We start from the raw sequence: 25,758 nt of genomic DNA, 5'->3' as shown, positions 1-25,758 counted from the left end.
CTTATCTTCAGTGGCAAGCCAGCAGTGGGATGCAGGGTGGTATGGTTCAATTACAATATAGTCACATTTAGCATCAAATGCTGTAACAAATACAGCCAGCACTAAAACAAACCAACCAGCCAGCCTCCTCACCTGATTGTGGAAGTTGAGCATGGTGGTGGTCTCTATATCCTTCTTCCCCAGGATCTCCATCTTGACCGGCGACGAGGGGAACTTCCAGGAGAAGTAGTCCAGGAAGTCTGGCAGGTAGGAGGCCGCCCCGTGGATGATGCCCATGACGTAGTGAGCTGCCTGGGATGCCGTGTCCTCGCTGAAGGCTAGGGTAACAAACTCCTGGGCGAACTGCTGCATCTCCGCTGGAGACAGGGCCGAGAGCTCGCTGCAGTAGGCGTGTGCCACCAGGGCTCCACCGTTGGGTTGATCCTCTACGTGGATGAAGCGGGCGAACTCCAGGTTCTCAAAGCCAGGCTGGGGGCACCGTGGCTGGGGGATCTGGAGGGGGGATGTCATGGGGGAAGCTGGGTCCCAACTACTAATGCTACTGCTACTGCTATTGCTGCTGCTCCATAGGGGCTTGGAGAGGGACAGAGTTGGAGAGGGGCTGCAGCAGTTCTCCTGCTTGATGGATGAGGTGGTGGAGGTGTGGTGGTGGTGGACGGGGAGCGGGGGTTTGAACTCTGTGTGGCCGTGGTGGTGGTGGTGGTGGGGCTGTTGTTTGGAGGCCAGGCCTGCATGGAGCTCAGAGAGGAGACCAGCACACACGGTCTGGCTGGACCTGCTGTACATCTTGGGACGTTTCCACTTCTCCTTCTCTCTCTCACTCTCTTTGTGTTTCTTCTTCTTCTTCTTCTTCACCTTTTTAATCTGGAGCTCCTCTGAGGTGATTTGGGGTTTCTGCTTGTCTAGAGAGAGAGAGGAGGGGAGGAGAGAGGGGGGAGCAGGGAGGGGAGCAGGGAGGGGAAGAGAGAGAGAGGGGAGGAGAGAGGGGGGAGCAGGGAGGGGAGAGAGGGGGGGGGCAGAGAGAGAGAGAGGGGAGGAGAGATGGAAAAATATTTTTAATAAAAGAGCTGTGAAGAACACCTGCATGCAGATTCACTACTACCCAGAGCATGTCTGGAATCTAGAGAGAGAGAGATGCACTACTACCCAGAGCATGTCTGGAATCTAGAGAGAGAGATGCACTACTACCCAGAGCATGTCTGGAATCTAGAGAGAGATACACTACTACCCAGAGCATGTCTGGAATCTAGAGAATCAATGAGCAGAGGAGAGGAGGAAGAGAGGCAGCTCTGGTTGAGGAACAACTACTTCCATCAATACATGAAGACCTTCATTAGCCTTGTATTATAACCATGGTCCCAACTATAGGCCTCACTGCTTCAGCCAACTCCTCTGACTACTGACACGTGGCATGATTATATTACCACCCAAAAGGAGCAAATCAACTGGGCTTATAATTAGACACAGAGGACAACGTAGTAATTATTACGATTGAATTACAGTAACCAGAAAGCTTGGACACCGCTGTTAGAAAACTGTAATAAACTGGATTCAGTCCAGGGGGTGGAACTGGGGAGCAGCCGCAGCAGTCCAGGGGGTGGAACAGGGGAGCAGCCACGGCAGTCCAGGGGGTGGAACTGGGGACCAGCAGTCCAGGGGGTGGAACAGGGGAGCAGCCGCGGCAGTCCAGGGGGTGGAACTGGGGAGCAGCAGTCCAGGGGGTGGAACTGGGGAGCAGCAGTCCAGGGGGTGGAACAGGGGAGCAGCCGCAGCAGTCCAGGGGGTGGAACAGGGGAGCAGCAGTCCAGGGGGTGGAACAGGGGAGCAGCAGTCCAGGGGGTGGAACAGGGGAGCAGCAGTCCAGGGGGTGGAACAGGGGAGCAGCAGTCCAGGGGGTGGAACTGGGGAGCAGCAGTCCAGGGGGTGGAACTGGGGAGCAGCCGCGGCAGTCCAGGGGGTGGAACTGGGGAGCAGCCGCAGCAGTCCAGGGGGTGGAACTGGGAAGAGCCGCAGCAGTCCAGGGGGTGGAACAGGGAAGCAGCCGCAGCCGCAGCAGTCCAGGGGGTGGAACTGGGAAGAGCCGCAGCAGTATACATCCCAAATGACACCATAGTCCCTGTTTAGTGCACTACTTTTGACCATGGCCAGATTGTGGCATTTGGGACAGAGCCACTGTAGGCGGGGCCGTTTGGCATCTCATCAGAAACATTACTGTGCAGCCGTATTCATTGATCTGGCCAAGGCTTTCGACTCTGTCAATCACCATATCCTCATCGGCAGACTCGACAGCCTTGGTTTCTCAAATGATTGCCTCGCCTGGTTCACCAACTACTTCTCTGATAGAGTTCAGTGTGTCAAATCGGAGGGTCTGCTGTCCGGACCTCTGGCAGTCTCTATGGGGGTGCCACAGGGTTCAATTCTTGGACCGACTCTCTTCTCTGTATACATCAATGAGGTCGCTCTTGCTGCTGGTGAGTCCCTGATCCACCTCTACGCAGACGACACCATTCTGTATACTTCCGGCCCTTCTTTGGACACTGTGTTAACAACCCTCCAGGCAAGCTTCAATGCCATACAACTCTCCTTCCGTGGCCTCCAATTGCTCTTAAATACAAGTAAAACTAAATGCATGCTCTTCAACCGATCGCTACCTGCACCTACCCGCCTGTCCAACATCACTACTCTGGACGGCTCTGACTTAGAATACGTGGACAACTACAAATACTTAGGTGTCTGGTTAGACTGTAAACTCTCCTTCCAGACCCATATCAAACATCTCCAATCCAAAGTTAAATCTAGAATTGGCTTCCTATTTCGCAACAAAGCATCCTTCACTCATGCTGCCAAACATACCCTTGTAAAACTGACCATCCTACCAATCCTCGACTTTGGCGATGTCATTTACAAAATAGCCTCCAATACCCTACTCAACAAATTGGATGCAGTCTATCACAGTGCAATCCGTTTTATCACCAAAGCCCCATATACTACCCACCATTGCGACCTGTACGCTCTCGTTGGCTGGCCCTCGCTTCATACTCGTCGCCAAACCCACTGGCTCCATGTCATCTACAAGACCCTGCTAGGTAAAGTCCCCCCTTATCTCAGCTCGCTGGTCACCATAGCATCTCCCACCTGTAGCACACGCTCCAGCAGGTATATCTCTCTAGTCACCCCCAAAACCAATTCTTTCTTTGGCCGCCTCTCCTTCCAGTTCTCTGCTGCCAATGACTGGAACGAACTACAAAAATCTCTGAAACTGGAAACACTTATCTCCCTCACTAGCTTTAAGCACCAACTGTCAGAGCAGCTCACAGATTACTGCACCTGTACATAGCCCACCTATAATTTAGCCCAAACAACTACCTCTTTCCCAACTGTATTACATTTTTATTTATTTATTTATTTTGCTGCTTTGCACCCCATTATTTTTTATTTCTACTTTGCACATTCTTCCATTGCAAAACTACCATTCCAGTATTTTACTTGCTATATTGTACTTACTTTGCCATCATGGCCTTTTTTGCCTTTACCTCCCTTCTCACCTCATTTGCTCACATTGTATATAGACTTGTTTATACTGCATTATTGACTGTATGTTTGTTTTTACTCCATGTGTAACTCTGTGTCGTTTTATCTGTCGAACTGCTTTGCTTTATCTTGGCCAGGTCGCAATTGTAAATGAGAACTTGTTCTCAACTTGCCTACCTGGTTAAATAAAGGTGTTCTCAACTAGCCTACCTGGTTAAATAAAGGTTAAAAAAATAAAAAAAATATTTAAAAAAATCAGAACCAGAGCAGTCTAACGTTTTCAGATCACCAGCCAAATGACCCGTTGTTACCTGCCTGCTGCTACCTGTGGGAAGCAGCTCTTTAAGAGCAGCCAAAATAACAGCCTGATACGTGATCTCCATGCTCTGCTCTCTTTAGTCTCTGTACAAGACTAACCAGCTTCTACCCCCAAGTCTGAAGACTCCTGAATATCTAATCAAATGGCTACCCAGACTATTTGCATTGCCCCCCCCCCCCTCTTCTACACTGCTGCTACTCTCTGTTATTATCTATGCATAGACACTTTAATAACTCTACCCACATGTACATATTACCTAACTAACAGGTGCCCCTGCACATTGACTCTGTACCGGTACCCCCTGTATATAGTCTCCACATTGACTCTGTACCGGTACCCCCTGTATACAGTCTCCACATTGACTCTGTACCGGTACCCCCTGTACATAGTCTCCACATTGACTCTGTACTGGTACCCCTGTATATAGCCTCCACATTGACTCTGTACCGGTACCCCCTGTATACAGTCTCCACATTGACTCTGTACCGGTACCCCTGTATACAGCCTCCACATTGACTCTGTACCGGTACCCCCTGTATACAGTCTCCACATTGACTCTGTACCGGTACCCCTGTATACAGCCTCCACATTGACTCTGTACCGGTACCCCTGTATACAGCCTCCACATTGACTCTGTACCGGTACCCCCTGTACATAGTCTCCACATTGACTCTGTACCGGTACCCCTGTATACAGTCTCCACATTGACTCTGTACTGGTACCCCCTGTATACAGCCTCCACATTGACTCTGTACCGGTACCCCCTGTATACAGCCTCCACATTGACTCTGTACCGGTACCCCCTGTATACAGTCTCCACATTGACTCTGTACCGGTACCCCCTGTATACAGTCTCCACATTGACTCTGTACCGGTACCCCTGTATATAGCCTCCACATTGACTCTGTACCGGTACCCCCTGTATACAGCCTCCACATTGACTCTGTACCGGTACCCCCTGTATACAGTCTCCACATTGACTCTGTACCGGTACCTCCTGTATACAGCCTCACTATTGTTATTTTACTGCTGCTCTTTAATTATGTTCTTTTTATTAGGTTTGATTTGATTGGGAGTCCCATAGGAGTCCCATAAGAGTCCCATAAGAGTCCCATCGGGAGGCACAGTTGGCCCAGCGTCATCCGGGTTCGGCTGGTAGAGGCCTCATTGTAAATAAGAATTTGTTCTTAACTGATTTGCCAAGTTAAATATAATCAAAAATATCTGTTAATACTTCAAATGTAAATAATTAGTGGCTGCTTTTCAGAAATGACATCAAGGTTGTGACTGGAAAAAGAACAAAGACATGGAACAAAATATTGAAAACACTGAGTATTAGAGGGAACATGTTACCGGCTGTCAAAGTCCACACCAGAACTTGTGATGGTAAAAAATATTTTAAAAATAAAAAAGGTTTTTATTGATAGTTACATACTGCGATATGGACGACATTATATAGATACTTTGACTCCAAGTATCGATTTGTAAAAAATATTTAAGAAAAAACGGTATTTTTCATCGTAGAGCTCGTTCTCCTTTTTAAATAGTGAGTCAACATGTTTTCAGCACCATTTCCATGACTGATGACTCATTTTCTCATCTCTCCACAGCAGACATATTGTGAGCAATATGTTTAACATTAAATCACAATCTTGGCCAGGTCGCAGTTGTGAATGAGAACTTGTTCTCAACTAGCTTTCCTGGTTAAATTAAAAGGTGAAAAATGTTCGGTTTTTTTGTGTTTTTTTTAAATATATATAGAATTGTGAAAGTCCCAATGCATACACTTTAAATAATGCCACCTTAATGTTTACATATCTTACAATACTCATATCATATGTATATACTGTATTTTATACCATCCATTGCATCTTGCCTGTGCCGCTCAGCCATCGATCATCCATATATTTATATGTACATATTGTCATTCACCCTTTTAGATGTGTGTATTAGGTAGCTGGAGAACGGTTAGATATTACTGCACAGTCGGAACCAGAAGCACAAGCATTTCTCTACACTCGCATTAACATCTGCTAACCGTGTGTATGTGACCATTAACATCTGCTAACCGTGTGTATGTGACCATTAACATCTGCTAACCGTGTGTATGTGACCATTAACATCTGCTAACCATGTGTATGTGACCATTAACATCTGCTAACCATGTGTATGTGACCATTAACATCTGCTAACCGTGTGTATGTGACCATTAACATCTGCTAACCATGTGTATGTGACCATTAACATCTGCTAACCGTGTGTATGTGACCATTAACATCTGCTAACCATGTGTATGTGACCATTAACATCTGCTAACCGTGTGTATGTGACCATTAACATCTGCTAACCGTGTGTATGTGACCATTAACATCTGCTAACCGTGTGTATGTGACCATTAACATCTGCTAACTGTGTGTATGTGACCATTAACATCTGCTAACCATGTGTATGTGACCATTAACATCTGCTAACCATGTGTATGTGACCATTAACATCTGCTAACCATGTGTATGTGACCAATAAAATTATTTGAGTGTATCGACACCTCAGTATCGTGTTGATATAGTATAGTGAGGTCACTGGCAATTCAGCACCTCAATATTGAGTCATATATATTTGTATGTTCTGCTGGTTGTGTGTGGACTGACTTCTCCACTACACACATCAACAAAAGCACCCAGCCATAAGATCCAGCTCGACTGCCCTTTAAAGTAGACAGCACAGCTAAAGGCCTGCGGTTGGTTGTCTGATCCGTCACAAACACCCTGCCACGCCCAAACATTCACAGACACATATGCCACTCCTCTGTGGCATAATAATAGTACAACAACAACAACAACAACAACAACATGATATGTAGGTATACAGGTAACTGACAAAATAAAGGAAACACCAACATTGTATGTCAAAGGGCACTGGGCCACCACGAGCCGCCAGAACAGCTTCAATGTGCCTTGGCATAGATTCTACAAGGGGCTGGAACCAAACATTACATCATTTGCTGTTTTGTTGATGGAGGTGGAAAACGCTGTCTCAGTCACCGCTTCAGAATCTCCCGTAAGTGATGAACTAGGTTGAGATGTGGTGACTGGAATATGGTGAAACCTTAGATCTGGTGACAGACGGCAGGGGAATATGGTGACAGACAGGGGAATATGGAGAAACGTCAGATCTGGTGACAGACGGCAGGGGAATATGGTGGAACGTCAGATCTGGTGACAGACGGCAGGGGAATATGGTGACAGACGGCAGGGGAATATGGTGACAGACGGCAGGGGACTATGGTGACAGACGGCAGGGGACTATGGTGACAGACGGCAGGGGACTATGGTGACAGACGGCAGGGGAATATGGTGACAGACGGCAGGGGAATATGGTGACAGACAGGGGAATATGGAGAAACGTCAGATCTGGTGACAGACGGCAGGGGAATATGGTGGAACGTCAGATCTGGTGACAGACGGCAGGGGAATATGGTGACAGACGGCAGGGGAATATGGTGACAGACGGCAGGGGACTATGGTGACAGACGGCAGGGGACTATGGTGACAGACGGCAGGGGACTATGGTGACAGACGGCAGGGGAATATGGTGACAGACGGCAGGGGAATATGGTGACAGACGGCAGGGGAATATGGTGACAGACGGCAGGTGAATATGGAGAAAAGTCAGCAAGTTGAGCTGCGTTCGTCACTGAAGCTCCTGCCGAACGAGCCCCAACAAATCACCCCTCTTTCAGAGTCCCAGAGATCTCTTCTTCTATCCACGGTAGTCAAAATAACAGGCGACTGGGCCTGGACAGCACTTTTAAACATGACCCTAAGCACCATGGGATGTTAATTCCACACCTGTATGGAAACATTGTATCCCTCATTTACTCAAGTGTTTCCTTGATTTTGGCAGTTACCAGTAGATTTGTATACATGGTAGCGACTAGTCCGAGCCTGTGGTTATTCTGGTACGCGTGTTGCTCACGCGTGATGCGTGTGCATATATGGCAGGATGGTGTAGCTAGGAGCACATGGCTGTCAGAACAGGGGAGCCTGCTACAGTGACATGGCCTGGTTCAGAGGAGCTGCTGCTTCACTATAGCCCCAACACACACGCCTCTGGAGCACGTTCACCACCATATGACAGGATACACACACACAGAGAGAGAGAGCGCGAGAGACACACAGAGAGAGAGAGAGAGAGAGAGAGAGAGTGAGAGAGACACAGAGAGAGAGTGAGCGACACAGAGAGAGGGGGGGGAGCAGGAGAAAAACAGAGTGAGCGAGGCAGTGTATTATACTGTGATGCTGTTAATCCACAGAGCTCTAGCTCCCCCCCCCCTCCCCTCACCCCTCTCTCCACTCAACCATTTTACAAGTAGGACAGCAGGCCAGACAGTTATTCAAACCATGATCTGTGTGTGAGACAGGGGTCAGATGTGTCTAAACAGACACAGAGTCAGAGTTTATCAAAACGGCGCTTAGGTGGTGGGCGTGGCAACGGTCGGCGCTGCTGAATTTGAAAGGGCCCCATCTTGACGATGTAGATTTGTTTATGTTTTTTTAAAGCATCTTTAAGACAATTTCCTGCAATTCTATACATTTCTCCATGGCAAATGCTTTGTTTGTTTAACTCAAACAGAAAATCAATACTGCTAAATTTATAGTTTTTTAAATTTTCTATACTCCCTGACTGTCTAGCTTTTATTTTGGCGATGTTCGTTCTCAAACATATAATGAAAACATTAAGGGTCCATTATAATTTCATACTTTGTGATGGGTTTCAGTTATAAATTCACACTGAAAAGCGTTTTTCCATCTCAAAAACAGATTTTTGGGACTTCAGGCGGCCCGCCCAAGGATTTCAATGACAGGAAACACCCTGCCAGTACACACAGAGAGAGCATGTGCCTCACAGCTGGAGAGGACATACAACCAGCCCCTAAAGTGTATAATCCACTGAATGTTATGAAACAAACAGTACAAATAGTGTAAGACAGAGACAAACAGAAACAGAATGGGAGAGGGAGAGGGTTTAATGTGACTCATAGTAGACTAGGAGAGCTCAGCAGTAGCTAGAATGCTCTGGGTTTCCCCCCAGCAGCTCCCAGTACTACACCACGGCTCAGTATCTCTACAGTCTAGGCTGCTAGCTCCTCACTAACAGGCCGCTGATGACCTAATCTAGGACAAGCTGACGCTCAGACTACGTATTACAGAGACTGAGTTAGCTGTGCATACAAACAAACCTCCAGTGTCACAGTGCATCGTCTAGTTATCTAGGCCAATCTGCCTGCACCCAAAACACCCGTTATAAACACAGAGAGAGAAACCGATAGTCAGCTGGAAAAGCCTGCAGGAAGTGTAGAAATATGATAGACTCATTTTGAATGCACACAAAGCAAGTGCTAAATATTTGCTCAAGGAGTACAGTTTTGTTCAAACATAATTAATTCCCGAGGAGAGGCGCATGACATTGAGAACACAGTTTCCCCCTGCACAGCATCAGTTTCCCTCTGCACAGCATCAGTTTCCCCCTGCAGAGCATCAGTTTCCCCCTGCAGAGCATCAGTTTCCCCCTGCACAGCATCTACACAGCATCAGTTTCCCCCTGCACAGCATCTACACAGCATCAGTTTCCCCCTGCACAGCGTCAGTTTCCCCCTGCACAGCATCAGTTTCCCCCTGCACAGCATCTACACAGCGTCAGTTTCCCCCTGCACAGCATCAGTTTCCCCCTGCACAGCATCAGTTTCCCCCTGCACAGCATCAGTTTCCCCCTGCACAGCATCAGTTTCCCCCTGCACAGCATCAGTTTCCCCCTGCACAGCATCTACACAGCATCAGTTTCCCCCTGCACAGCATCAGTTTCCCCCTGCACAGCGGAAGCAGCATTTGACAGAGCACCAAACAATGCCACTGAAATTCCAAAATGTTTCCAAAGTTCCAAAATGGTAGAAATTGATCAACACCCTACAGCCACATGAATGGAACTGACAGTGTGTGTGTGTGTTCCAAAATCCACAGTAAAATGTAAAATCAGTGGTGGGGGTGAAGAAGAGGAAGTCAATTAGCTGTGTTGTCACAGCCTGGGCTTGACTGCTGAATGCAAACATCCCTGGATGATTACCAGACTGACACAGTCTGTCTGTCTAGTGGTGACATACTGACAGTCTGTCTAGGGCCTATATTACCCAGAGACCACTTAAAACACAGACACACAGTTGATGACAAACATCCTCAAAGCTCAGTGTGAATATAACACGTAAGCAGCCATGTTCTTCCTGTTGATTTCCAATTGTTGTTTTTCCTTTGAATCCTACTTCTCTTTCTCCGCCATGACACAGCGCTGATCCTCAACACACGAGGCTCTCAGTGGTGCGTACTGAGACCCCTCCTGTACTCCCTATTCATCCACGACTCCAACACCATGACACAGCGCTGATCCTCAACACACGGGGCTGTCAGTGGTGCGTACTGAGACCCCTCCTGTACTCCCTGTTCATCCACGACTCCAACACCATGACACAGTGCTGATCCTCAACACGGGGCTCTCAGTGGTGCGTACTGAGACCCCTCCTGTACTCCCTGTTCACCCACGACTGCGTGGCGGCGCACGACTCCAACACCATTAAGTTTGGGTCGAGACGAGCACGCCCCCAGAACACCGATGAGACAGCCTATAGGGAGGAGGTAAGTGACCTGGCAGTGTGGTGCCAAGACAACCTCACCCGCAACGTCAGCAAGACAAAGGAAATGGAGGGCCGAGCACGCCCCCATTCTCATCGACTGGAGTGGAGCGGGTCGAGACGAGCACGCCCCCATTCTCATCGACGGGAGTGGAGCGGGTCGAGACGAGCACGCCCCCATTCTCATCGACGGGAGTGGAGCGAGCACGCCCCCATTCTCATCGACGGGAGTGGAGCGGGTCGAGACGAGCACGCCCCCATTCTCATCGACGGGAGTGGAGCGGGTCGAGACGAGCACGCCCCCATTCTCATCGACGGGAGTGGAGCGGGTCGAGATGAGCACGCCCCCATTCTCATCGACGGGAGTGGAGCGGGTCGAGACGAGCATGCCCCCATTCTCATCGACGGGAGTGGAGCGGGTCGAGACGAGCACGCCCCCATTCTCATCGACGGGAGTGGAGCGGGTCGAGACGAGCACGCCCCCATTCTCATCGACGGGAGTGGAGCGGGTCGAGACGAGCACGCCCCCATTCTCATCGACGGGAGTGGGTCGAGAACTTCAGTTTCTTCTGTGTCAACATCACTAAGGAATTATCATGGTCCTCACACACCAACCCAGTCGTGAAGAAGGCACGACAACAGAGGCTGAAAAGATTTGGCACGGGTCCTCAGATCCTCAACAAGTTCTACAGCTGCACCACAGAGAGCATCTTGGCTGGCTGGATCACCGCCTGGTATGGCAACAGCTTGGCAATCCGACCGCAAGGCTCTACAGAGGGTAATGCTCTACAGAGGGTAGTGCTCTACAGAGGGTAAGGCTCTACAGAGGGTAAGGCTCTACAGAGGGTAAGGCTCTACAGAGGGTAAGGCTCTACAGAGGGTAAGGCTCTACAGAGGGTAAGGCTCTACAGAGGGTAAGGCTCTACAGAGGGTAAGGCTCTACAGAGGGCAGTGCTCTACAGAGGGCAGTGCTCTACAGAGGGCAGTGCTCTACAGAGGGCAGTGCTCTACAGAGGGCAGTGCTCTACAGAGGGCAGTGCTCTACAGAGGGCAGTGCTCTACAGAGGGCAGTATAGTATAACATATAGAAACACACTACATAACATATAGAAACACACTACATAACATATAGAAACACACTACATAACATATAGAAACACACTACATAACATATAGAAACACACTACATAACATATAGAAACACACTACATAACATATAGAAACACACTACATAACATACATAAACACACTACATAACATATAGAAACACACTACATAACATAGTGACTGTACTGAAGACTGCTAGTTGGTATTAGCAGAGGCTCCCTCCTAGGTCTCCCTCCTGCTAGGACTGATCAGCACCACACAGGAAGGGCAGCCTGCTCCATTTCCTGTCCCCAGTCAGAGGGACAGACACAGGCCTGAGACTCCCAGCTCAGCCTCTCACACAGAGAACAGGCTCAGTCACACTGCAGTGCAGCAGTAGTAGTAGCAGTATTCACCACACTATGAAAATTAATACTCACTATCCTACACATTCTGCCGTGGATTCTGCTGTCTGAGTGACTCAAACATCACAACACCACAGAGGGCACCATGCCATGACAAACACACTCCTCTGAAAGCACCATTTTTAAAATGGGAGATTCTCCCTGACTGTCTAGCTTTTATTTTGGTGATTGTTAGTTCACAAATATGATCTTATTCTTTTTTTAAATAGCTTATCTTTTTTTAACCTTTTGAACATACTGTAGATGGCCTGAAAAAACACACTTCAGCGACTCGCCCAACTATTTTCTGTGTGTGTGTGTGTGTGTGTGTGTGTGTGTGTGTGTGTGTGTGTGTGTGCGTGTACACAAGGGGCAAAAGAGAGGGAAATCTGAGTCTGTGTTGCCTTGCTGCGATAGTCAAGCTCCTCACTGTTAGTCCTCAGCTGGGGTGTAGAGCCATGACCTTTACAGCAGACTGGTGTTGTGCTGAAAGACTCTGCCTGACACACACAATCAGTGTAGTGGTCATATTGATAGAGGGGGCTGGGGTACAGTATTAAGAACAGTCAGACACACACACACAGTCAGTGTAGTGGTCATATTGATAGAGGGGGCTGGGGTACAGTATTAAGAACAGTCAGACACACACACACAGTCAGTGTAGTGGTCATATTGATAGAGGGGGCTGGGGTACAGTATTAAGAACAGTCAGACACACACACACAGTCAGTGTAGTGGTCATATTGATAGAGGGGGCTGGGGTACAGTATTAAGAGCAGTCAGACACACACAGAAAGAGGGGTCAGGGCCACTGTACTAAGCAGACCACCAGTCATAGTGTTAGGACTGTGTACAGGTCTGTCCAACGGTGCAAATAATTCAGCACAGCCAACAATATACTGGCTACCTCTTTCAGCATGTTAACCAGAGTAATACACAGTGCCCTCTGCTAACACACACACCAGAAATTCATTTGTTGACTTTTGAATGTGCATACACACATACACTGTTGGGTGTGTGAACATATTGGTACACTGGTATGGCTGAAGGACAGACAGGTATAAATAGCACCAGAGTAAACTGATACAGACCTCTGCTCTGTCAGCCTCACGTCACATTAACACAACACCCGCTGACTGGCTGGGAGGCTTCCCTCTGACTCCACCACCGGCTGGGAGGCTTCCCTCTGACTCCACCACCGGCTCGGAGGCTGGGAGGCTTCCCTCTGACTCCACCACCGACTGGCTGGCTGGGAGGCTTCCCTCTGACTCCACCACCGACTGACTGGCTGGGAGGCTTCCCTCTGACTCCACCACCGACTGACTGGCTGGGAGGCTTCCCTCTGACTCCACCACCGACTGACTGGCTGGGAGGCTTCCCTCTGACTCCACCACCGACTGACTGGCTGGGAGGCTTCCCTCTGACTCCACCACCGACTGACTGGCTGGGAGGCTTCCCTCTGACTCCACCACCGACTGACTGGCTGGGAGGCTTCCCTCTGACTCCACCACTGACTGGCTGACTGACTAGCTGTCTGGACATTGAGCGATCGTTTTACAGACATGGGAAGCCACTCTAACAGTCTAAATAAATAAAACTCTGGCTGCCCGGCACGCTGCCCGACTCGCTGGATCATGTCATGGGCATTGTGTAAGGTCAGGAAAATGGCAGCAGGGTCTTGGCAGTTCATTCCCACCACACCAGTCATTACAGCCTATTTAAAAGCAGGTTGAGGAGAGGGCACGCTGCTAGGTAAAAGACAGATGCAGCTACCACTGATAATATAGCACAATTATTACATCATTATTGCTATTACACAACTATGAATAATTTGGCAGCACTTAGGCCAGTCTGTCACAGATATATAGGACAACATCAGATATGAATAGCTTAGGCTGGCTCACAGTGGGTCAAATGTGGTCAAAACATACGTTGATTCACATGGGGGGAGAGAGAGACCGAGAGAGAGAGAGAGGGAGAGAGACAGAGAGAGAGACAGAGAGAGAGACAGAGAGAGAGACAGAGAGAGAGAGAGGGAGAGAAAGCGACCGAGAGAGAGAGAACGAGAGAGAGAGAGAGAGAGAGAGAGAGAGAGAGAGGGAGAGAAAGCGACCGAGAGAGAGAGAACGAGAGAGAGAGAGAGAGAGAGAGAGAGAGAGAGAGAGAGAGAGAGAGAGAGAGACAGAGGGAGAGAGGGAGAGAGGGAGAGAGGGAGAGAGGGAGACCGAGAGAGAGATGGAGACCGAGAGAGAGAGAGAGATGGAGGGAGACCGAGAGCGAGAGAGAGGGAGACAGAGAGATGGAGAGAGAGAGAGAGAGAGAAACAGAGAGAGAGAGAGAGAGAGAGAGAGATAGAAGGGGAATCATAAGACAGCCATCTGTCTCAGCTAAACTCTGAATTGGAGAACAGGAGTCTGTTTGTGTGACTGAACCATCTAGTGAACACAGCCTACTCTCAGGGCCCCTTCCTCCCAAATAGCACCCTATTCCCTATATAGTGCACTACCCTGGTCAGAAGCACTATAAAGGGAATAGCGTGCCATTAGGGATCAGCCAACTCTCTGCCTGAGCCAGAACCATCGCTTCAGCAGCTGTTCCAGTTAAAGGCTTTAGTCACAGGCTGAGTATTTTGGACCCTGGTTCTAGCCCTGCCACTCTGGGCCCTGGTTACAGCCTAGCCCTGCCACTCTGGGCCCTGGTTACAGCCTAGCCCTGCCACTCTGGGCCCTGGTTACAGCCTAGCCCTGCCACTCTGGGCCCTGGTTACAGCCTAGCCCTGCCACTCTGGGCCCTGGTTACAGCCTAGCCCTGCCACTCTGGGCCCTGGTTACAGCCTAGCCCTGCCACTCTGGGCCCTGGTTACAGCCTAGCCCTGCCACTCTGGGCCCTGGTTACAGCCTAGCCCTGCCACTCTGGGCCCTGGTTACAGCCCTGCCACACTGGGCCCTGGTTATAGCCCTGCCAAGGACATACTCTGGGCCCTGGTTATAGCCTAGCCCAGCCACGGACATACTCTGGGCCCTGGTTATAGCCTAGCCCAGCCAAGGACATACTCTGGGCCCTGGTTATAGCCTAGCCCAGCCAAGGAAATACTCTGGGTCCAAGGTATACGGCTAACTCGGGTCTGGAGTTTATCCTGGTCAGGTGATGAGGTAAAGTAAAACTCCTGTCCCTAACCAGTTTCCAGTTCTGATGCTCTAGGGGAGGCACCCTGCCTGTACAACAGTAAGGAGGAAACCCTGAATGTACAGTGCCTTGCGAAAGTATTCGGCCCCCTTGAACTTTGCGACCTTTTGCCACATTTCAGGCTTCAACATAAAGATATAAAACTGTATTTTTTTGTGAAGAATCAACAACAAGTGGGACACAATCATGAAGTGGAACGACATTTATTGGATATTTCAAACTTTTTTAACAAATCAAAAACTGAAAAATTGGGCGTGCAAAATTATTCAGCCCCTTTACTTTCAGTGCAGCAAACTCTCTCCAGAAGTTCAGTGAGGATCTCTGAATGATCCAATGTTGACCTAAATGACTAATGATGATAAATACAATCCACCTGTGTGTAATCAAGTCTCCGTATAAATGCACCTGCACTGTGATAGTCTCAGAGGTCCGTTAAAAGCGCAGAGAGCATCATGAAGAACAAGGAACACACTGTTGTGAAGAAGTTTAAAGCCGGATTTGGATACAAAAAGATTTCCCAAGCTTTAAACATCCCAAGGAGCACTGTGCAAGCGATAATATTGAAATGGAAGGAGTATCAGACCACTGCAAATCTACCAAGACCTGGCCGTCCCTCTAAACTTTCAGCTCATACAAGGAGAAGACTGATCAGAGACGCAGCCAAGAGGCCCATGATCACTCTGGATGAACTGCAGAGATCTACAGCTGAGGTGGGAGACTCTGTCCATAGGACAACAATCAGTCGTATATTGCACAAATCTAGCCTTTATGGAAGAGTGGCAAGAAGAAAGCCATTTCTTAAAGATATCCATAAAAAGTGCCGTTTAAAGTTTGCCACAAGCCACCTGGGAGACACACCAAACATGTGGAAGAAGGTGCTCTGGTCAGATGAAACCAAAATTGAACTTTTTGGCAACAATGCAAAACGTTATGTTTGGCGTAAAAGCAACACAGCTCATCACCCTGACCACACCATCCCCACTGTCAAACATGGTGGTGGCAGCATCATGGTTTGGGCCTGCTTTTCTTCAGCAGGGACAGGGAAGATGGTTAAAATTGATGGAAAGATGGATGGAGCCAAATACAGGACCATTCTAGAAGAAAACCTGATGGAGTCTGCAAAAGACCTGAGACTGGGACGGAGATTTGTCTTCCAACAAGACAATAATCCAAAACATAAAGCAAAATCTACAATGGAATGGTTCAAAAATAAACATATCCAGGTGTTAGAATGGCCAAGTCAAAGTCCAGACCTGAATCCAATCGAGAATCTGTGGAAAGAACTGAAAACTGCTGTTCACAAATGCTCTCCACCTCACTGAGCTCGAGCTGTTTCGCAAGGAGGAATGGGAAAAAATGTCAGTCTCTCGATGTGCAAAACTGATAGAGACATACCCCAAGCGACTTACAGCTGTAATCGCAGCAAAAGGTGGCGCTACAAAGTATTAACTTAAAGGGGCTGAATAATTTTGCACGCCCAATTTTTCAGTTTTTGAACTGTTAAAAAAGTTTGAAATATCCAATAAATGTCGTTCCACTTCATGATTGTGTCCCACTTGTTGTTGATTCTTCACAAATAAATACAGTTTTATATCTTTATGTTTGAAGCCTGAAATGTGGCAAAAGGTCGCAAAGTTCAAGGGGGCCGAATACTTTCGCAAGGCACTTTTGCTACTCTCTATACTGAGCTCTGGTCAACAGTGGTACACTAAACAGGGGCCATTTGAAACAACCATGTCACATCATTATCAACATACCTTTCTGAAGGAGCTTCACCTCTCCGTTCTCCCTCTTGATCTCATTCATCACTTTGTGTTTCTTCTTCTTCTTCGTCTTGTCCTTACTGGTGTGGTCTGAAAGAGAGGGGAAGACAGAGAGAAGTTAGGGTGAGGCCTTGAGGGTCCTTTCAGGAGAGGGGCAGGTTATGGTACAGTAGAAAGACTCACTCTCCACAGTAATTCAGCCTGCATCCTAAATGAGAAAGGGAATAGGGTGCCAAATGGCCCCGGTCTAGAGTAATGCAGAAGTGGCACCCTATCCCCTACATATGGAACCCTATTCCCTAATTGCCCGGTCTAGAGTAATGCAGAAATGGCACCCTATCCCCTACATATGGAACCCTATTCCCTAATGGCCCTGGTCTAGAATAATGCAGAAATGGCACCCTATCCCCTACATATGGAACCCTATTCCCTAATTGCCCGGTCTAGAGTAATGCAGAAATGGCACCCTATCCCCTACATATGGAACCCTATTCCCTAATGGCCCTGGTCTAGAATAATGAAGAAATGGCACCGTATTCCCTACATATGGAACCCTATTCCCTAATGGCCCTGGTCTAGAATAATGCAGAAATGGCACCGTATTCCCTACATATGGAACCCTATTCCCTAATGGCCCTGGTCTAGAATAATGCAGAAATGGCACCGTATTCCCTACATATGGAACCCTATTCCCTAATGGCCCTGGTCTAGAATAATGCAGAAATGGCACCCTATTCCCCTAATGGCCCTGGTCTAGAGTAATGCAGAAATGGCACCCTATTCCCTAATGATCCTGGTCAAGAGTAATGCAGGGTATAGGGAGTCATTTGGGACGCACACCGACTCTGTAATTTACTGATTCCCAAATGCTTTCAGGCCATCGCTGACATTTGAGGAAAGCAATTTTAAGGACGTCGCTGAAATGCGATCTCTTAAGATTTTCAGCTGTTAAAAACACACAGGACAACGTAATTAGTGGTATCACTCTGATGACTACTTGATCGGTAGCTAGCATGATTATACAGCTCGGCATTATGGGACAGTTTCACAAACGGCAGGTCGAAAAGTATTTATGCCAATTTACAGGAACTGCAGTAAAATGTCAAACTGCAATGAACATGATCAAAATAGTATTATATGAAAATGATGATAATCTAGGCCATTTATGAACACGTCGTAGGTGAGAAGCTCAGTGGAGAAAAGGGCCCCGAAACAGAAAGGTCAAATCCAATTAAAAAGACAAAAGGCAGAAACAGTAGTAACCCTTCACAGGAAGTCAGTAATGACACCGTACCTGTCCTCATCACATCTACAGTCAGTAATGACACCGTACCTGTCCTCATCACATCTACAGGGGAACACTCAGAGGAACTGTAGAGACAAGTTACCACGAGGGAAGTGAAACACTCAGAGGAACTGAAGAGACAAGTTACCACGAGGGAAGTGAAACACTCAGAGGAACTGAAGAGACAAGTTACCACGAGGGAAGTGAAACACTCAGAGGAACTGAAGAGACAAGTTACCACGAGGGAAGTGAAACACACTGAGGAACTGAAGAGACAAGTTACCGCGAGGGAAGTGAAACACTCAGAGGAACTGAAGAGACAAGTTACCGCGAGGGAAGTGAAACACTCAGAGGAACTGAAGAGACAAGTTACCACGAGGGAAGTGAAACACTCAGAGGAACTGAAGAGACAAGTTACCACGAGGGAAGTGAAACACACTGAGGAACTGAAGAGACAAGTTACCGCGAGGGAAGTGAAACACTCAGAGGAACTGAAGAGACAAGTTACCACGAGGGAAGTGAAACACTCAGAGGAACTGAAGAGACAAGTTACCACGAGGGAAGTGAAACACTCAGAGGAACTGAAGAGACAAGTTACCACGAGGGAACTATACATTCTTCCCCAAGACGGCAGCAAGTCTGGAACCAACAGGACCCTGAATAGCTTCTTCCCCCGAGCCATAAGACTGATGAATAGTTCAATAGTTCACCAAACAGCTCCACAGGACTATGTGCATTGAGCCTTTTCTGCACTAACTTTGACTCCTCACATACGCTTCTGCCGAGTCAAACCAAATGTTATTCGTTGCATGAGCTGAATACAACAGGTGTAGTAGACCTTACATTGAAATGCTGAATACAACAGGTGTAGTAGACCTTACAGTGAAATGCTGAATACAACAGGTGTAGTAGACTTTACAGTGAAATGCTGAATACAACAGGTGTAGTAGACTTTACAGTGAAATGCTGAATACAACAGGTGTAGTAGACCTTACATTGAAATGCTGAATACAACAGGTGTAGTAGACCTTACAGTGAAATGCTGAATACAACAGGTGTAGTAGACTTTACAGTGAAATGCTGAATACAACAGGTGTAGTAGACTTTACAGTGAAATGCTGAATACAACAGGTGTAGTAGACCTTACATTGAAATGCTGAATACAACAGGTGTAGTAGACCTTACAGTGAAATGCTGAATACAACAGGTGTAGTAGACTTTACAGTGAAATGCTGAATACAACAGGTGTAGTAGACTTTACAGTGAAATGCTGAATACAACAGGTGTAGTAGACTTTACAGTGAAATGCTTACTTATGAGCACTTTCCCAACAACGCAGAGAAAAAGAATGTGACCCTGGTGTGATATATATATATATAATATATCCAGTCCACAGTTCCACAATGTCAGTAGAAGAAATACAAATAATACAGGGGGGGGGGGGTCAACAGGCGGTAGAAGACATGTAAACACAAGGCATGTTTACTAAGGTCTTCCAGTACAAACCCTTCAATCTGACACCGTGTCACACCCCTGGAATGTGTGCAAGCTGCAAATTCAAACGTTGGGCCTAAATGTTTTGCAGCCAAAAGGGAGAAGTAACAGTATTGCACAGCATGAGGCTTCCGATTGGTCAATAACTTGTTACTCATTCATATAAAATAATAAGTGACTCATTACTCCCTACTGGGGATTTTACCAGCCTAAAACAGCACCTAAAATATGACCCCCTACTGGGGATTTTATCAGCCTAAATCAGCACCTAAAATATGACTCCCTACTGGGGATTTTATCAGCCTAAAACAGCACCTAAAATATGACTCCCTACTGGGGATTTTACCAGCCTAAAACAGCACCTAAAATATGACTCCCTACTGGGGATTTTACCAGCCTAAAACAGCACCTAAAACCATTGATATTATATAACATTCAGAAATTCAATAGACAGACTATCAACATTCGGGACATTCCACCAGGGTCATAGGAATTACTATAAGTGTTGGTGCTCTACCTGCCAAAGACGTGTTGGATGTGTGTGAGAGAACAGGTCAGATAAAAGCAAAAATGTATTTATGAAGCCCTTTTTACAATCAGCCGATGTTACAAAGTGCTATACAGAAACCCAGCCTGAAACCCCCAAACAGAAAGCAATGCAGATGTACTGTTTGGTAACAGAATGATGGCACCAACAGCAAACCATCATTCTGTTATCAAACTTTGCATCTGCCCTGTTGTTCAAGTAAATGTGTTCTTGTGAAATGTTCCATGGACATTGTTAAATGTAGTCCTTGTGCATAGAGGTGAATGATTTGTTTAAATTTGACATCATTGATTTGTGTTTGACATCCAGATTTCTCACTTTAAAATGTGTCTAAGCAACACTCTTACCCTGGAATAGCCCATCTCTCTCTCTCTACTCTTTGCTTGACTTGAGTTCAAGTCCTCCAGCTTTCACATCTCTCCCTCTCAACAGACTTCTGTCCTACCAGCTCACACCTGCTTATCTCAATGGAGCCAAACACCAGCCTGAACTTGGAATCCAACAGCAATGCAGAAGGCCTGCTATTTAATTACTGAGAATGAACTCCAGGTGAACTTGGAATAGAATGTTATTTTAAACTTTAAATTACCTTGAAATACATAGAATTATAAACGTTCTTTTGCACTTTAAATTGCGGTAGAATAGATAGAATTAGAATATAAACTTGAATGTACATTTTTTAGGCCAACTTGTAATCATCCTGTTATACATCGAACTAGAAGGCTGCTGGAATATGTATTTGATCCCATTTTAAAGTATCTGTCACAAGGTCCCTCTAATGCCCTGGGGAGGGGGGGGGGGGGTCCGTTTTATAATACCCACAGTCTTCATTTCTCCCACATTGGTAAAATGTAAGAAATTAATTAGTCCTAAAAGATTGGATCCAAACTAAACGGAATGAATTAACATCCTGTGTGTTAGAATGACAGTTTGAGACAGATCTATTCATGTGGTTGATCGTGGCAGCACGCATGTAATAATATTCAGAGGTAGAGATAGCTGTTCCCTGACTCCACTGCCTCGCTCGCTGCTCTGGTGTTATTTGGGGGGCGTGGTGGTGATACAAAAACAACAGTGGATGGCTGCCGATTGTTTATTAAACCGTAATTTGAACACTGTCTTAAAACCACCCGTTACAATTAAAACCCCACTTGTGTAGGCCTAACGATCGGTCAATGTTTCGCCAACACGTCTCTAACGTTCTCCCAGAGCGTAATGCTGATCTTACAGTTGTTTGTTTATACAACCACGTCAATTTGTTCCACTCTGGTTGATCCATTCTATTTCCCGTTTGAATTGAACATAAAAACGCGTGTTTGTAAAATGTGCAATAATGTTTCCACCCGTGGCCTGACATCGGAACGCAGAAGAACGCTCTATACTTTGTAACGTTCGAACGTGCATTTTCTATGCAGGTTCAAGAGCGGGTAAATCCGCAGCCATTAGCCAACCAAGCGAGAAGAACAGCGAAACTCGGACAATTTTGGGGGGGAATTTCACCGTAAAAAAAAATGTCCTTATGTGTACAATCGTGGCTAGAATTAGTCATGTAAACGGTCCTTTCCAAAATAACACCACAACTATTTGGAATAAGACGCGATAACAGACGCAGTTCTGGACTGGACACATTGTCATACTGCACAGCGCACACTGTCGGCCCCACATGCTTCATAGTCCTGAAGAGCGACAGCCACTAGCACTGAAAAGCTAAGTGGTTAATGGACACTGACGTTGTCTTTCTATGGACAATAACATGCAGTAACACGTTCTATTCATGTAACGTTATATCCAGCCAGCCGTTTAGTGCGTAAAATTGCGCATTCATTTAAAATACCTTTTTGCAACAACTTCATCTCCCCGTTCTCCTTCTTCATTACAGTAGTGACGTTACTCAGACTGCTGCTAATATTTCCAGGAGTACCAGGGATTGGTTTATGTTTCTTCTTTTCCTTGAAATCCTTCTCTTTCTCTCGTTTTTCCTTGGGCTTTTTGGATGGTGGTTTGGTATGGGAGGCGAGGAAAGCGCTCTGCTTGAACACTGTGTGAATGGGAGGCTGGAGGGGCGCCGAGGGGTTGCTGCTCGCCTTGACCGGGCTGAAGCTCCATGTTGTCGGGTTGCCTGAACTCTGCTTCTGGTGCTGCTTCTCCACTGCGCCGCCACCTCCCCCTGCACCTCCTTCCCCATTTAGTTTCTTAGGTTTAAGGCTCTTCTCGTCGTTTCGGACTCGCTTGGGCGGCGGCGGGTGAATGTCCCGGGAAGACTGCGGCCGGGTGTCCGACGCTAGTTTCGGTTCTTTAGATTTGGCGAGCGGGCTTTTGGTCGCTGCACCAAAGTGAATGAAGCTCAGTGACTCCGCCATCTTGGGGCTCTCTGTATTTACTCTCCCGACCGCTGTTTGTGCTAGGCAGGCATAGAGGGGCGGAGTCTGGTGGCTAACTGACAGGCAGGCCAGGTTGGAGGTGGTGTCTGGAGTACAATGATTGGTGCGAGGAGAAATGGGACACATTACGCGGGAAACAGTCCGCAGAACACTCTTAACTCTGTGTAGAGGATATATAAACCTGTCTCATTATTTACAACAGATTATGACATTAGGCTTCATAACATTACAACATTAGCTAACCTAAGGTAATTTATTTACATTTGTTTATAGGGACCACTTTATTAGTGTCTGATTTAACACCAAAAATAAATATATTATAGGCTCCTCTAAACTCTATTAATAAATATATTAAAACTGAGGTTCAGTTTAATAAATTAATAGCCCATTAGGCTTTCACAATCAATGTGCCAAGTTTTGTGCAATGTACAAGGAAAGTGTTCTGGTACTTGCGCTTGATCCTTCTGACATCGTGTGACCATCTGGTCCTTTGACCTGCAGCAGATGGTCCAGGGTTAAGAGCGTTGGGCCAGGGTTAAGAGCGTTGGGCCTGGGTTAAGAGCGTTGGGCCAGGGTTAAGAGCGTTGGGCCAGGGTTAAGAGCGTTGGGTTAAGAGCGTTGGGCCAGGGTTAAGAGCGTTGGGTTAAGAGCGTTGGGCCAGGGTTAAGAGCGTTGGGTTAAGAGCGTTGGGCCAGGGTTAAGAGCGTTGGGCCAGGGTTAAGAGCGTTGGGCCAGGGTTAAGAGCGTTGGGCCAGGGTTAAGAGCGTTGGGCCAGGGTTAAGAGCGTTGGGCCAGGGTTAAGAGCGTTGGGCCAGGGTTAAGAGCGTTGGGCCAGGGTTAAGAGCGTTGGGCCAGGGTTAAGAACGTTGGGTTAAGAGCGTTGGGCCAGGGTTAAGAGCGTTGGGCCAGGGTTAAGAACGTTGGGTTAAGAGCGTTGGGCCAGGATTAAGAGCGTTGGGCCGGGCCAGGATTAAGAGCGTTGGGCCGGGCCAGGGTTAAGAGCGTTGGGCCAGGGTTAAGAGCGTTGGGCCAGGGTTAAGAGCGTTGGGCCAGGGTTAAGAGCGTTGGGCCAGGGTTAAGAGCGTTGGGCCAGGGTTAAGAGCGTTGGGCCAGGGTTAAGAGCGTTGGGCCAGGGTTAAGAGCGTTGGGCCAGGGTTAAGAGCGTTGGGCCAGGGTTAAGAGCGTTGGGCCAGGGTTAAGAGCGTTGGGCCAGGGTTAAGAGCGTTGGGTTAAGAGCGTTGGGCCAGGGTTAAGAGCGTTGGGCCAGGGTTAAGAGCGTTGGGCCGGGGTTAAGAGCGTTGGTCCGGGGTTAAGAACGTTGGTCCGGGGTTAAGAGCGTTGGGCCGGGGTTAAGAGCGTTGGGCCAGGGTTAAGAGCGTTGGGCCAGGGTTAAGAGCATTGGGCCGGGCCGGGCCAGGGTTAAGAGCGTTGGTCCAGGGTTAAGAGCGTTGGTCCAGGGTTAAGAGCGGTGGTCCAGGGTTAAGAGCGTTGGGCCAGGGTTAAGAGCGTTGGGCCAGGGTTAAGAGCGTTGGGCCAGGGTTAAGAGTGTTGGGCCAGGGTTAAGAGCGTTGGGTTAAGAGCGTTGGGCCAATAAGGTTGTGTATGTGTGTGACCCAGCCAGGGTGGATGGCAAATGGCCTGGGCAGAGAGAGAGAGAGAGCAGAGCACCACTTCAACCCTGGCTGGCCCTGGGGCTTAGCTTTGGCTGACACACTTCTCACTGGTGCACTCATGTGGAGAGAGAGATGGGGGGACAAGAGTGGCTGTCTAGTGGTGCACTCACTGAGACAGAAAGCCGTGCTCCTATAGGCCTAGCCAGACCTATTCACTGAGGTGGACTTCCAATGAGATCAAAGATATAAAACAGTACATCCTGGGTCGGATAAACCTGCAACTTGGGCTCGGAACAACCTTACCTTCTGCTCAGACAGTCTTTTATTTAACAGTTGAAGTCCCATTGAGGACAGAGGACCCCTTTCCTAAGGGAGAACTGACTGCATTTTTCCATCACAAAAAAAATCCCGTCTGTTACAGCCATAGATACCGTTTTAGTAAGCTACTGTTACAGCCATAGATACCGTTTTAGTAAGCTACTGTTACAGCCATAGATACCGTTTTAGTAAGCTACTGTTACAGCCATAGATACCGTTTTAGTAAGCTACTGTTACAGCCATAGATACCGTTTTAGTAAGCTACTGTTACAGCCATAGATACCGTTTTAGTAAGCTACTGTTACAGCCATAGATACCGTTTTAGTAAGCTACTGTTACAGCCATAGATACCGTTTTAGTAAGCTACTGTGCAGAACCACCAGCTGTGTGAATGCTGTAATGTGGGGGTTTATACATGCTTTTATCTATTGACAAACTCCAGGTGATGATTGAAGGTCTATTTAGTGCTGCTGGCCACGACACAGGCTCACCTGCTGTCTGCCGTTTACAGGTGCCAACTGTTCACAGAGAGGGAGGAAAATTGCTGTTTGACGATTCTCTCTGGATGTGGTCATTGTTGAGTATTTCTCTGTAAGTGCTCTCAGAGCAAATTAGGAGTCAAAAAATGTTTTACCTTGATTTATCCAGGTTAGTCTTTGTGATTATAAAACACATGTTAAAAGAGACCCAGATGGCCCCAATGCTACATGCAATTACAATGTTACAAAGTATACACGGATAGAATGTTGTTCAGTGACCTTACTGGACGATCAAGGACATGTGGCATCATGAAGCCATTCATGGTTATACTACATCGTCATTGCAATGTTTTAAAGTATCTACTAATGTGTGAAATGCCTAGTTTGAGAGGTCTTGTTCAGTGTCCTTATTGGATGATCAAGGACAGGTTTTCACCATGGTTACATGGTCAATCATAGATGAACTTAAATCAGCCCCATGCAGGTTTGCTGAGGCAATTTATTTTCTCATGAGAGTTGACAGGAAACCAGAGAGTTTGCTCAATACTCATTCTGAAAACAGTACCTCCCCCTTGCCCCTCAGAGCAACAGACAGATAGTGAGAGATGACAGTCCAGAACAGCAAGCCACGCACTAGTATTATATAATCCCATGTGTGCTTTAAGTCTGTCCG

General features: G+C 47.4%; 1 protein-coding gene across 3 annotated transcripts in view; it reads right to left on the bottom strand.

The window, feature by feature from the left end:
- Positions 1–22,696, bottom strand: part of LOC109887274 (lysine-specific demethylase RSBN1L) — an 84,475-nt gene extending 61,779 nt beyond the window's left edge. For all 3 annotated transcript variants that reach the window (XM_031820641.1, XM_031820643.1, XM_031820642.1), the window contains exons 1-3: positions 22,129–22,696; positions 16,963–17,058; positions 133–902 (exon numbers count right to left, since the gene is read on the bottom strand). In XM_031820641.1, the coding sequence (XP_031676501.1) occupies positions 133–902; positions 16,963–17,058; positions 22,129–22,654 (1,392 nt within the window). In that variant the 5' untranslated portion in view covers positions 22,655–22,696. The remainder of the gene's footprint in view (positions 1–132; positions 903–16,962; positions 17,059–22,128) is intronic.
- Positions 22,697–25,758: the final 3,062 nt, after the last annotated feature.

Source organism: Oncorhynchus kisutch, unplaced genomic scaffold, assembly GCF_002021735.2.
Source record: "Oncorhynchus kisutch isolate 150728-3 unplaced genomic scaffold, Okis_V2 scaffold3571, whole genome shotgun sequence".
NCBI classification, from domain to species: domain Eukaryota; kingdom Metazoa; phylum Chordata; class Actinopteri; order Salmoniformes; family Salmonidae; genus Oncorhynchus; species Oncorhynchus kisutch.
The sequence above is the reverse complement of the archived record's forward strand: the minus strand, read 5'-3'. Positions and strand labels throughout refer to the sequence as shown.